Raw genomic sequence first — 12216 nt, 5'->3', positions numbered from 1 at the left:
TTTTACTTATAGTACTTGAAATTCCCTGTTAATGTTAAGACTTAGATAATTTTGAATATCATGATGTTAAAATTATAAATGACACCTCTAATATTGAGATCTTTAAGATAAAACAGACATAAGATACATGACAAATAGATGGTAAAGGTGAAGAAATATACAAAAGGTCAAAAATTCTTATAGTTTCTTTATATTCTTACATTTGTTCTAAATTTTAAAAATTACTAAAATTACAAGACATATTTCTTAAAATAAAAAAATCACTCTAGGTTTATTATGAGATAACAATTTATAGCTGTCATTTATCTTAACAGGTTGAAGAAATATGGAGATCAACACAAAACTGTTCATCAGTGTTATCTGTACCAGCTTTTTCACCTTTCAGCTTCTTTTCTACTTTGTAAGTTACTGGTTTTCAGCAAAAGTTTCTCCAGGTTTCAATAGTCTCAGCTTCAAAAAGAAGATTGAATGGAACTCAAGGTAAAGCATATGAAAATGTAATTGATGAAAAGAAACTAGTTTATGAGATAAAATTATTTAAAATATTTCAAAAAAGTATTTAGGATTTAATGTAAGGCCAAATTTTCATTTGATCTTAGGAATAAAAGGAAAAACAAGTAGATGATCTCATGCAAAAAAAAGTTTAAGAATTCATATATTGAAAGATGTTAGGAGAAATTTACTTAAGTTTCTGAGGAAGTGTGTGAAGATGAAGTAGACTCCAGCTGACTGTGGATGAATACTAGTACTTTCGTGTTCTTCTTTGAAATATTTATAACAAACATATTCTTTGGGAACAAAGATGGAAGAAAAAATTAGTTGTACTTTTGAGTAGCTTATACCATACAGCATTGGCCAACTTAGCCAGACCTGGGGCAGTTAAACTCTGCACACCAGGGAACAAAGTGTACAGTCAGTGCATATGAATCTTTTAATGAACTTTGCATTATAATTTAGAGCCCCCCAGCATTTATTATTTTGTTATATAATTTTAAAGTAAAAATTTCTTTTTAGTTTTTTTTTAAACAGAAAAGTAAATGGAGAAAGAATTAGACATCTATTGATAGATTTCTAAATCTGCTGGAGTTTTATTTTTATTTTATTTATTTATTTGTTTGAGATGGAGTCTCGTTCTGTCGCCCAGGCTGGAGTGCAGTGGCACAATCTTGGCTCGCTGCAACCTCTGCCTCCCGGGTTCAAGCGATTCTCCTGCCTCAGCTTCCTGAGTAGCTGGGATTACAGGCATGTGCCACCATACCAAGCTAATTTTTGTGTTTTTAGTAGAGACGGGGTTTCACTATGTTGGCCAGGATGGTCTCGAACTCCTGACCTCAGGTGATCCACCCACCTTGCCCTCCCAAAATGCTGGGATTACAGGCGTGAGCCACTGCACCCTGCCAGAGTTTTAAAAAGTTGGTTGCAATTTTTTTGTGTGTGTACAACTTATTAATCTCACAAGATTTCAAACACAAAATGGCTCTGATGACTTCTTCACGTGCCCTAGAGCATTTTATGTCCCCGAACATCGCTGTGCATTTGTAAACCTCAGTGAGTCAGAGCAGCCATGGCCATATTTTTTGTTGTTGCTATTTAGTTGAAGTTAATACTAACCATAAAATGGATTCAGCAAGTCTCTAAAGTTTGCTATAATTATCTTTCATTGAAATTTCCTTTTAAAATTCAAGAAATTCTGTCAGTCTCTGAGTATTTATTTGAGAATGGTCATATTTGATTTGAAATTCCCTTTCTTTGAACCAAATTGTTTTGCAGGCATCTACTTTTATGATTCAGACTGTGAATTTAATAAGACTCTAGTTTTTTTTTTTTTTTTTGCACTTTACAGTGATGTATCAGGGTCATACATGTCAAAGTTCTTTTCACCCAAAAAGCAAGAATTATTTCTCCACATATTTTCAAAAAATAAGCAGTATGATTATTTTGTCTTAAGACTAGCACAAAAATACTGTTCAAATGCGTTATACTAGAGATACCATTACTTTAAAAAATCTTTTCTAACATATGAAGATAGATGGAATGGTAGGAAAGAGAAAGGGGTACATACATTCTCTGATTAAATGTTGAACTATTTTCATTTCCTCTTTCCTGTGGTTAGGATAGGTAAAGACATTTGAATGTTAGGTAGCTGCAAGTCAGAGAAATAGGGAAGGGTACAGAGAGATGGAAGTCAAGATGAAAATGAAATGAAATTGAAAAATATTTTGCATTATCTAGTCTTATCACTGCCATTCTATGACACAGGAAATACCATTTGGGAAACTGAGTTTCTATTTGAAAAAGGAGTCTGGGATTATATGAAATTCATTTAGGTATTCAGTGGTGTTTTCTCTTTCTCTCAAGTTTGCTCCTGCTTCTCACTCCAGCTTTTTTTACAAAGGACTTAAGCTGTGAGGTGGAGAGTGCAAAGTAGGAAAAGGAGGCTGTATTTTGAGTAAAATATGTATAAATGTCTTAAAATTCAGCCTCCAGTTTGAAACATACAGATAAACACACATAATTCTTTCTAGTAATCAGGAAAGAGTCTCTAAAAAATGAGTAGTCTCAGCCATCTAGTATAAAAAGAAATGGAGGAAAAAAAAATACTGGAAATGCCCACTTGAGAGACAATTGTTGTAGTGAATTGTTACTTCTTCTGAAAACATATATACTTACAGGTGTTATATCTTATAATGTAAAAAAATTTTCTTAATTACTTATATTCACCTTCTTACCTATCACATCGAAAGTCTTATTGTGTTGAAATGCTACTAATTTTTAAATGTTTCTCTAAAATTTAGCTCTTTCTGACTGAGCTATATAATTTCTGTTGGCAGTATTTACACTACTTGTGATTAGTAACTTAAAATTGCTATTCTAAAATGGTCATTAATCATTTCCTTAGAGTGCTATCCCTTTATATGCACAAACATTTCTTTTCCACCCTCTTTGAAAAAAAATTGAAATATTTTATCTTGGGTAATATCTTGGAATTTCTTTTTAGATACTAAGGAATCTAAATTTTCCTTTGCTAGGAATCTGATTTTAAATAATAAAATATAAAATTTTTATTAACAGAAGTTTCTGAAAATATAGTATAGACTTTTAATACAGAATAGTGTATGAGTGAGGGCAGTGTATTTGTTCTTCCTCCTTATTACAGAGGGAGATATTTGATTGGACCAAGTAATATTTAACTTTTCTGTACTGAATCATACAACATTTCCATCAGCTGAGGGCTTAGAATGCTTTCCATTTACCACATAACATCTCAAAATAGAAGTGAATCTGAGGCCTGAGTGTCAGAAATAAAAAGTTAGGTTTTTCAAAAGGGAGCTTTTTGACTATGGTTACCAAACAGTAAAACAAGTTTGTAAGAGAGATTATATATTTTTAAATTTTATATAATTTTTGAATAGCAATAGAGAGTGGGCTGTATGACCATTTAGATGTAGTATTTTATTTGATATCAAGGAATTTAATTTTTTTTTTTTGAGACAGAGTCTTGCTCTGTTGCCCAGGCTGGAGTACAGTGGTGCAGTCTCTGCTCACTGAAACCTTTGCCTCCCAGGTTCAAGTGATTCTTGTGCCTCAGCCTCCCGAGTAGCTGGGATTACAGGCGTGTACCACCATACCCAGCTAATTTTTGTATTTTTGGTAGAGACGGAATTTCACCATGTTGACCAGGCTGGTCTCAAACTCCTGACCTCAGGTGACCCGCCCTCCTTGGCCTCCCAAAGTTCTGGGATTACAGGTGTGAGCCACCATGCCTGGCCAAGGAATTTACATTTTTATCCTGTGCTCAAGGTGCGCTTGGCATGAAAATTATAGACTTGTAAACCAGATAAATTGGGTTAATTATTCACATTTCAAAATGATTCTTAGGTGTTATAAATGATACTTGGTCAGTGCCTTTAAATTAGTGAGAATCTTTGCTTATTGAAAATATGGCTGGATTTAGCATGATACATCTATTTTGTAACATGCTATCAGGTCAAGTATATTGGTTTCTCAAGTTACAATGAAATTTTCTGATATCAAACCTAATATTAGTTGATATATTTTACTTACTTTTAAAGATTTGGGATCATATTGTAGAGAAAAATTTATTGCACACCGGTAATTTTTAGAGAGAAAACTTTGCTGTACCTCTCATTTTTTATCCTAATGAAAAGAAAAGAAGCTTCATTACTTGTGAACTTCTCGATAAAGATGTGAGAAATCTGAAATTGTTGGGTAAAAAAACTTTATTGTATGGATAAATACACAGTATCCTAAGTATAGTTCGTTAAGTAACATAGAGCTTGGGAATTAGTCACATCATTAAATTTATTAACAAGATATATTCATAGAAACTTACGGTTTTTATGTTAAACTTATTCCTTCTATAAAAGAAAACTTGACCTGGATCTTGAGAACATTGTGCTTTTGGTTGGGTGTTTCTTTTAAAAACAAATTTTCCATATAAATTTATGGTCCTCAATTTTTCTGTTTAGAAATGTTTTCATAATAATGATAAAGAGGGACTAAAAATAGCTACCCTTGCTTTCTTACAAATTTGTTACAAGAATCAAGTGCAATAGTGCATGTCAACGTACTTTAAAAACTGAAGCCTCCCAAGATAATAAATCTTCATATCATGATTCATTTGAATTGTTTTAAGGATATGGAGTTTGTTAAAGCCAGTAGATCTGGAAGTCATTCCCAGCTGATTGGAGCAGGAAACTTATCCTGCATTGATGCTGTTGGGGCTGGAGCTTGGAGTCAAGGGTGGTGGGCTTGCCAGTTGCCATCTGTCTGCACAAAAGTCTGTCAGCTGCATCATCATGTATGCATCTATCTGTCTTAGAACTTTTAACCGATAAGTGATTCACCATTCTCTAGCAGGAAATTGTAGGCCTTGGTATCTTCCTCGTTCTTTATTCCAAAGTAAAGCTGTGGCCTTTGGATTTCTAAATGGCAAGAAATGGCAATTTTGCATTATACTCTCCGTTATACTCCACCCCTGTATATAAATGCTTCCAGGTATAACTTGTTCAGAATATTCTATGTCTTGTCAGAATTAAATTTTATTGCAAAGAATCTAAAATCTTTGTGTGCATTTTAATTTCAGGGTAGTATCCACATGCCATTCTTTGGTGGTTGGTATTTTTGGCCTGTACATTTTCTTATTCGATGAGGCTACTAAAGCTGATCCACTTTGGTAAGCTGTTTCTTTTTCTAAGATTGCCAATTTCATTTATGTTTTGATATTAATTATTTATAAGAACATCACTTTAAAACAGAAAACATATTGATGGTATATGCCTTATTAAAATGCTTGTGCTCAGACATTCTAGCAAAGTGCATTTAAATGATTTATTTTAGATTTGAACACAAATGAAGGCCATTTTGCCTTAGTGTAGCAATTGTTATCCCAAACAAGGAGATTATGATGATAATTTAAACATTTGTACTGTGTTAATGAGTAAAGCCAAGTTATTGTAGTCACAGTTCTGAAGAAAAATAAATCATTATTGAGATAAGGTGGTCAACTTGGATAATATCTACTTAAGACTTTTTTGTCTCCAATTTATGTTTGACTCATTTGATATCAAAGAGATGAAATGAGAGTTACAGATGGCCACGTGATAGGAATTTAGTACCACAGGATTTGAAACACTAATGCACTAATGATAACTGTGTTCAGCAGTAATAGGATAACATGTAAGATGGTCCTTTTAGAAAAATTTAAATGTCATTCCAATGGCAGAAATTTTGCAAACTGTTTCCTGGTGTTATATGAGAGGGCTTAGTTCAGCCTAGTTTGAGAGAGCAGGCATGTTTGAAGAAGCACTGCATTGAGATGAGGTAGTTGTGGGCTCCGGGGGATGTAGGACAGTTTAGCCTGTTCTTTTGACCTCCACCATTTGACTGCAAGGACGTTTTTCTATTCATAAATATAAAATTATTCCCATAAGAATAATATCAGTATTGATACATTTTCATTGGGATGCTGTTTTTCAAAGAGAATTAATTTAGTGAATTTAATTCCATGACTAGGTTTTTAAATAGTCTACCTACAAAATTACTAGCTTGCATGCTCTCACTCATAGGTGGGAATTGAACAGTGAGAACACATGGACACAGGAAGGGGAGCATCACACTCCGGGGACTGTTGTGGGGTGGGGGGAGGGGGGAGGGATAGCAGTAGGAGATATACCTAATGCTAAATGACAAGTTAATGGGTGCAGCACACCAGCATGGCACATGGATACATATGTAACAAACCTGCACATTGTGCACATGTACCCTAAAACTTAAAGTATAATAATAATAAAAGAAAAAAAAAAGAAAAAAATAAAAGAAAAAAATTTTCATTTTCATTTTACTAACATGACCATCAGCAAAATAAAACCAATTCTTTTGGGAAGTAAATTTCATAACAAAGATTTGATTCATTGTTCAAGTTTTGCCTTATCAAACTTTGACATAATTTTTGATAGTTTTGTATTTTATGTCATGATTTACTCCAGGGCAAATTTTCCTGGTTATATTTACAGATCAAAATTTGTAAAGAAGGCACAACTTGTGCTAAATCTTTCTATTAAATATTTGTAGTTCAGCTATTTTAGTTAGTGTTACTTTCACTAGTAGTTTACTTACTATGTAACTATCTTACTATGTAAGATAACAGCAGTAGTTATCTTAGTGCTAACACCAGTACCACATGATGCGTCACAGTTCGGCTAAACTGTCATTGTGTGTTTTGCAATTTTATTTGAAGATGACAGCTTACCATGTGAGAATCTATAGAAAGCAATTTCATTGTATTTAAATCTCTATAGAAAAAAGAAGTAGCGGTTATCTATAATCTATATATTTTAAAAGGAACCTTTTTTGTTTTTCAGGGGTGGTCCATCACTTGCAAACGTGAATATTGCTATTGCCTCAGGCTACCTCATTTCTGGTATGTGAGATGTTGTTTTATTGTCTAATTCTTTGTAAACTACTCACGGAATTATACAAAGAATACATAGTCTATGCTTTTGGTTTATTTGAGAGATAGCATTTAGGAAGCATACAGAGGAAGAAAATACCTGCTATGATGGTAGAACATGAAATATCTTTTCATGAAATGGTTTTCTGTTTCTCACTGAAGATCAGAGTTACAGAGTGATGCCTCAAACGACTGAGGCCTGGACATTTCTTATCAGCAAGGATATGGTCCCTCTTTGTCCTAATGAGGCTCTTAAGTGTAATGACTGTGAAACTAATGAAGTTTAACTTTTAGGGTCCCTCACTTGCAAGAGTTCTTGAAATGTGTTCCAGTAGTCATGGTTTTGTGTTGTTTTTATAAAATTTGCATAAGTAAGCTTTTTTCTTTGTTTTTCTTTTTAATAGTTATAGTTTTTGGTGGCGTTACTATTTTGAATTAGTGTTTAATTGCATTCTTTTTTAATTTTAAAATATTTTTTGTACAATTTGTTTTATAAATGAGTTGGTCATTTTGTACCTTCCCTATGACCATCTTATCTCTGTTTGAATTATTGTAGTGACAAAAATCAGTCACTTAAGCTTATTTAAAATCATTTCTATTCAATAATATTTTTTGTTTATTTTAACTCTGGAAACAAGTTATTCATTTATGCTTTCAACAAATATTATATTACATATGATTAGGTTGGTATAAAAGTAATTGCAGTTTTTGTGATTAAAAATAATGGCAAAAATCGCAGTTACTTTTGCACCAACCTATATGCCAGGCCTTGTGCTAGATTCTGAGGGTATAAAGATGCTCACAACCTGGCCCTTGTCTTAGAGGAGCCACAGGAGAGTGGATGAGACAGGCATATAGGAGCAGAGATTTCATGGTAAAGTAGATAATCAGACTAACTGAGGGATGAACAAAGTGCTGTGGGCTCAGAGTGGACAGCGATGAGTTGGCAGGAGAAAGAGTTCAATACATTTGGAAAACAGTGCTACCTTCTTCTTATGTGATACCTTACTCACTTTTCTTTCTTACAGATTTGTCCATTATAATTTTGTATTGGAAAGTGATTGGTGACAAATTTTTTATAATGCATCATTGTGCGTCCCTGTATGCATACTACCTTGTACTGGTGAGTTCCAGGATTTTCTGTAGCCTAACTGGCAGACAAGATTGGGAATAGTGATGTAAAGGTGAACATAAATCTAAACATACAATTCTTAGTTTTTAAAGACCATCTCCAGATGCATTCAGGGATTGCTTTTGTGATATGCTATCTTGTGTATTAACTAAAATAATACCTTTATGTGTGTCTGTGTTGGTGTGTCTGTTTGTATTCATAGATTTTGAGACAGGCAAATGACCCTAATTCTTTGAATTTCCATTTAAAACCTTCAGGATTGTGTAGCTATAGATATTTGTCTGTATTTCTAGATGCATTTATGCTTTAACAGCAAAGAGTATGAGCCAGCGAAAATACTTCTTTTCTGTTTAATTCCATGTGCAATTACATATACATAATTACATTTAAGTAGGTTGGAGCAGTGGAGAAATCTTGCTCAGACTTTATCAGAACTCCAAGACCAAGGTTAATAGAGGATTCTTCCAACAGATCTCAGGCAGTAAAGCATATTAAATTATATATCTAAAATTTCTGCATATACATATGTAAACTAGCAACTTTATATTCCTTGTATTTTTGTTAGGTTTCTCTAGAATCAATTGTTTTTCAACATAAATATACCAACAAGCTCAAGGTAGATATTGCAACTGCAATTTTTTTTCCTAAAGATGGTTGCTTTTTTGATATGTCTACGTTCTATTGTTATAGTTTAAAATTTATGTTTCAAAGTGAATCTATTCATAGGGAAACAAAATAAGAAAAGTTAGATGAAATGATGAATGTTAACAGATGCTATAAGGATCCTATGTTATTTACCAATCTTACAGTAGTTACTCATTGACTATAAGAAGGTTTTTTTCTATGCAGTGAATTCCCAGGTCATTTTGTGCATTTTGTTATTCCAAGTAAAGCTAACAAAAATAATAATAATTATAATTTTGGGGGGGTAAATGATCATGAAATTCTTATCACTTATGCAATAATGAGAACTTGTATTTGGAAAGCACTTTGACTTAATGCTTATGTAACCATTTAAGCTATTTGCAGTGAGCTTTTTTTCTTAAATGATTTTGTTATTAGAACAAAGTAAAACTTAAAGTGACGAATAGAAGCAAGTTCCCTGTAGGTTTAAAATGTATCCTTACTGAAGAAATAGTTGAAAAGTAAGATTCTTTGGAATTTAAGGTATTATAGGTTATATAATGTCTTGATTGCTATTTTTGTATCTTTCTACTATATTTACTGACGTTTTAAAATTCTCTGGCAGAGCAGTTTAGAGCTTAATGAATCCTCTTCTGTCTATATAGAGAGGTACAAATCCTACAGCCTTTTTTCCTGATACTCATCTTTCATCCCTGGAGCAGGATACTAATTATGAAGGAAAACCTGACAAGCTGATCTCTTATTCTAAGAGAAATGAACACATTTATGCTTTAATCCCCAATTTTTAAGGACAAATTACCATCCTTTGTACACCCTTTCTGACTACTTTGATAGCCTTCATTATTTTGTGTATGTGTTCCTTGTGAATCACTTTCTATCTCCAATTAAACCATGCCTTTAGATAATGAGTTAGAATATATTTGGAAAACATTTAAACTTGAAAATCATTCAATATGCATCAATTCCCAAGCCCACCGTATTATTATTATTATTATTATTATTATTATTATTATTATTATTTATTTTCTCTTTTTTTGAGATGGAGTCTTGCTCTGTCTCCAGGCTGTAGTGCAGTGGTGTGATCCTGGCTGGGCAGAAGGGATAATGGGGAATTATTGTTTAATGGTACAGTTTCCATTTGGGAATATGGAAAATTCTGGAGATGGATGGTGGTGATGGTTGTATAACAAAATGAACGTACTTAATGCCACTGAATTGTACACTTAAAAGTTGTCAAAAGGGTAAATTTTATGTCATATATATTTTACCATAATAAAAAAGTTAAAGCAAGCTTACGAGATAACTGAAACAAAGTTAGGAAGGAGAACTGATAACATATTGGACAATGTTATTACATTTTTAGAAAGGCTTCATCCTGGAACTATAAACTGAAACAAATGGGTGGAACTTAATAATGATAAATGTTAAGTTTTGCATTTAGGTTCAACAATGCATAAGGATAAAGAATGACCTGGAGGTGGTAGATGACTGCATCTCAGTTATGCCAGTTTATCACATCTGCTAAAACAGAAAGCTTTTTCAAATTTAGATTCTATTAGAGGAGGCATGGTATCCAAGGCACACATAGTTTGCCCGGTCAGACCACATCCAAGATCATCATCATCTGAAGTCCCTAAACTTGCATGTATCTGGAAGAGAGCTGCTAGTTAACTGTAGAGAAGAGATATTAGATTAGGTAGCTATTGTCTTATAACAAACAATTGAAGGACCTGGAGATGTCAGCCTAGAAAAGCTAAGAACTAGAAGGACATGATGGCCTTGAAATGTCCCTGGAAATGTGAAAGGACTACTAAGTGGAAGGGGGAGTAGACTTATTCTGGATTAATTCTGATGTTGGGACTAGGACCAATGGGGTGGTAAAGAGAGGTAGGGGAGACTTCTATTTTATGGAAGAAAGACATCCTCAGTGATTGGAAGATTATCACAATGGAAAGACCTTTTAAAGTGGCTATTCTACCATAAGACAGCTTTAATCAGATAGATATAAAAGTAGATACAATCAGCAGAAGCTTTAGGTAGGAGCTTGCACTAAATAATCTTTAAGGTTCTATTCTAATTCTGAGATTCTGTGATGCACCTGTTTTGTTGAAATGATTTGATTTAGTTCTAATGCAAGAGAACTAGACGATGGGGGAATTAACAATAAGCTAAGTTATGTCACCAAGTTCTTAAGTAACCCTAGGAGGAAGAGGTGAAAGCAGCTGGCCTGCCAATCCATTCACTTCCTTGGGGGACAGGAGGGGAGAAAAAGAAGGCATGTGGCCCAGTCTAATCTCCTTGTCAACAAGACTTAGGATAAATAGAGTACTGATTTTTGTTAGGAAGAAGAAACATTAACTCTGAAATGCCCTTAGCAGGGTGTCTCTGGGTAAGGATTACCTATAGTAAAGAGAACCCAGTATCTATAAGGCACAGCTCGTCGGAGAAGGTCATGTAGGCACACAGCAAGGAAAGAAAGAACTGGGTTGCCAGTGGCCCTTGATGTCCCAGACCTCCCTCTGCTTCATTTGAATTATTTGATGGTCTCTATCTCTGTAACATTTAGTAGAGCTTAATGCTAGGTAGGAACACTGTTTCACATGAATCTGATTTGGCAGTCCAATCCTGTGCGTTAGCTCAAACCTTCATCTCTGTCTTGTAAGCAAATAATCAAAAACCTTGAATGATTACACTTAAGCAAATAGTTATTAAACATAGTAATAGATTTTGTTTCCAAACCTCAATTCTAGGTTGATGGTACCGTGAAATGGTTTCCATTAATAGGTAATAGACTGACCCAGAGTCTCAAGCACCATTGAAATGTGCTTGAGACTCTGGGTCAGTCTATTACCTGTTAAAAAATGCCCCATCATTGCCACTGTAGAACACAGTCACGTTTTTACACAGGATTCCAATTTGGGATGCCCAGAACTTATTTCCTATCAACATATAGTCGTAGTGCAGTGTAGTGTAGTATAGTAGGGAAAAGGTGCCCATTTCTGTCCAGGCCTTTGGTGGTAGAACAGTCAGTATTTAGTATCATACTAGCAGTAGTAGGTGCATAATTTAGTTCTCTTTTCCCCCCTACCTTCTAAACCTCTGGTCTTAGCCACTCCTAGCTGGTAGAAAAATTTCGCGTAGTAAGAAAATCCAGACTTCCGTAATCACTTGCTAAAACAAGAATTTTCTTTTAAGCTGCGGAAGGGATCAGAAAAATCCTGTTTTGTTTCCCCTCACAGTCATACAGAGGCCATGGCAAATGTAGATTTTACTCTATACAAAGCTCCTTAAAGGTAGATGACAGAGTAGAGACAACACACTAACCATAAATCACTTGTGAGTTTTGCCATAATTTACCAACAATGAAGTATCAGAATTTGTAATTATTTAAAAATGTTATAGAAAGATTTAATCCTATCCCTTTAATAGCATCTATCTTATTTGTATTTTAGTAGGTTTTCTTGAA

General features: G+C 33.9%; 1 protein-coding gene across 2 annotated transcripts in view; it reads left to right on the top strand.

Moving 5' to 3' along the window:
- The window catches only part of TLCD4 (TLC domain containing 4), a 74752-nt gene that overhangs the window by 25290 nt on the left and 37246 nt on the right, over positions 1-12216 (top strand). For both annotated transcript variants that reach the window (XM_030825019.1, XM_003260083.2), the window contains exons 2-5: positions 315-480; positions 5108-5197; positions 6885-6943; positions 8002-8096. In XM_030825019.1, the coding sequence (XP_030680879.1) occupies positions 326-480; positions 5108-5197; positions 6885-6943; positions 8002-8096 (399 nt within the window). In that variant the 5' untranslated portion in view covers positions 315-325. The remainder of the gene's footprint in view (positions 1-314; positions 481-5107; positions 5198-6884; positions 6944-8001; positions 8097-12216) is intronic.

The sequence above is a fragment of the Nomascus leucogenys genome, chromosome 12 (assembly GCF_006542625.1).
Source record: "Nomascus leucogenys isolate Asia chromosome 12, Asia_NLE_v1, whole genome shotgun sequence".
Taxonomy (NCBI): domain Eukaryota; kingdom Metazoa; phylum Chordata; class Mammalia; order Primates; family Hylobatidae; genus Nomascus; species Nomascus leucogenys.
The sequence above is the reverse complement of the archived record's forward strand: the minus strand, read 5'-3'. Positions and strand labels throughout refer to the sequence as shown.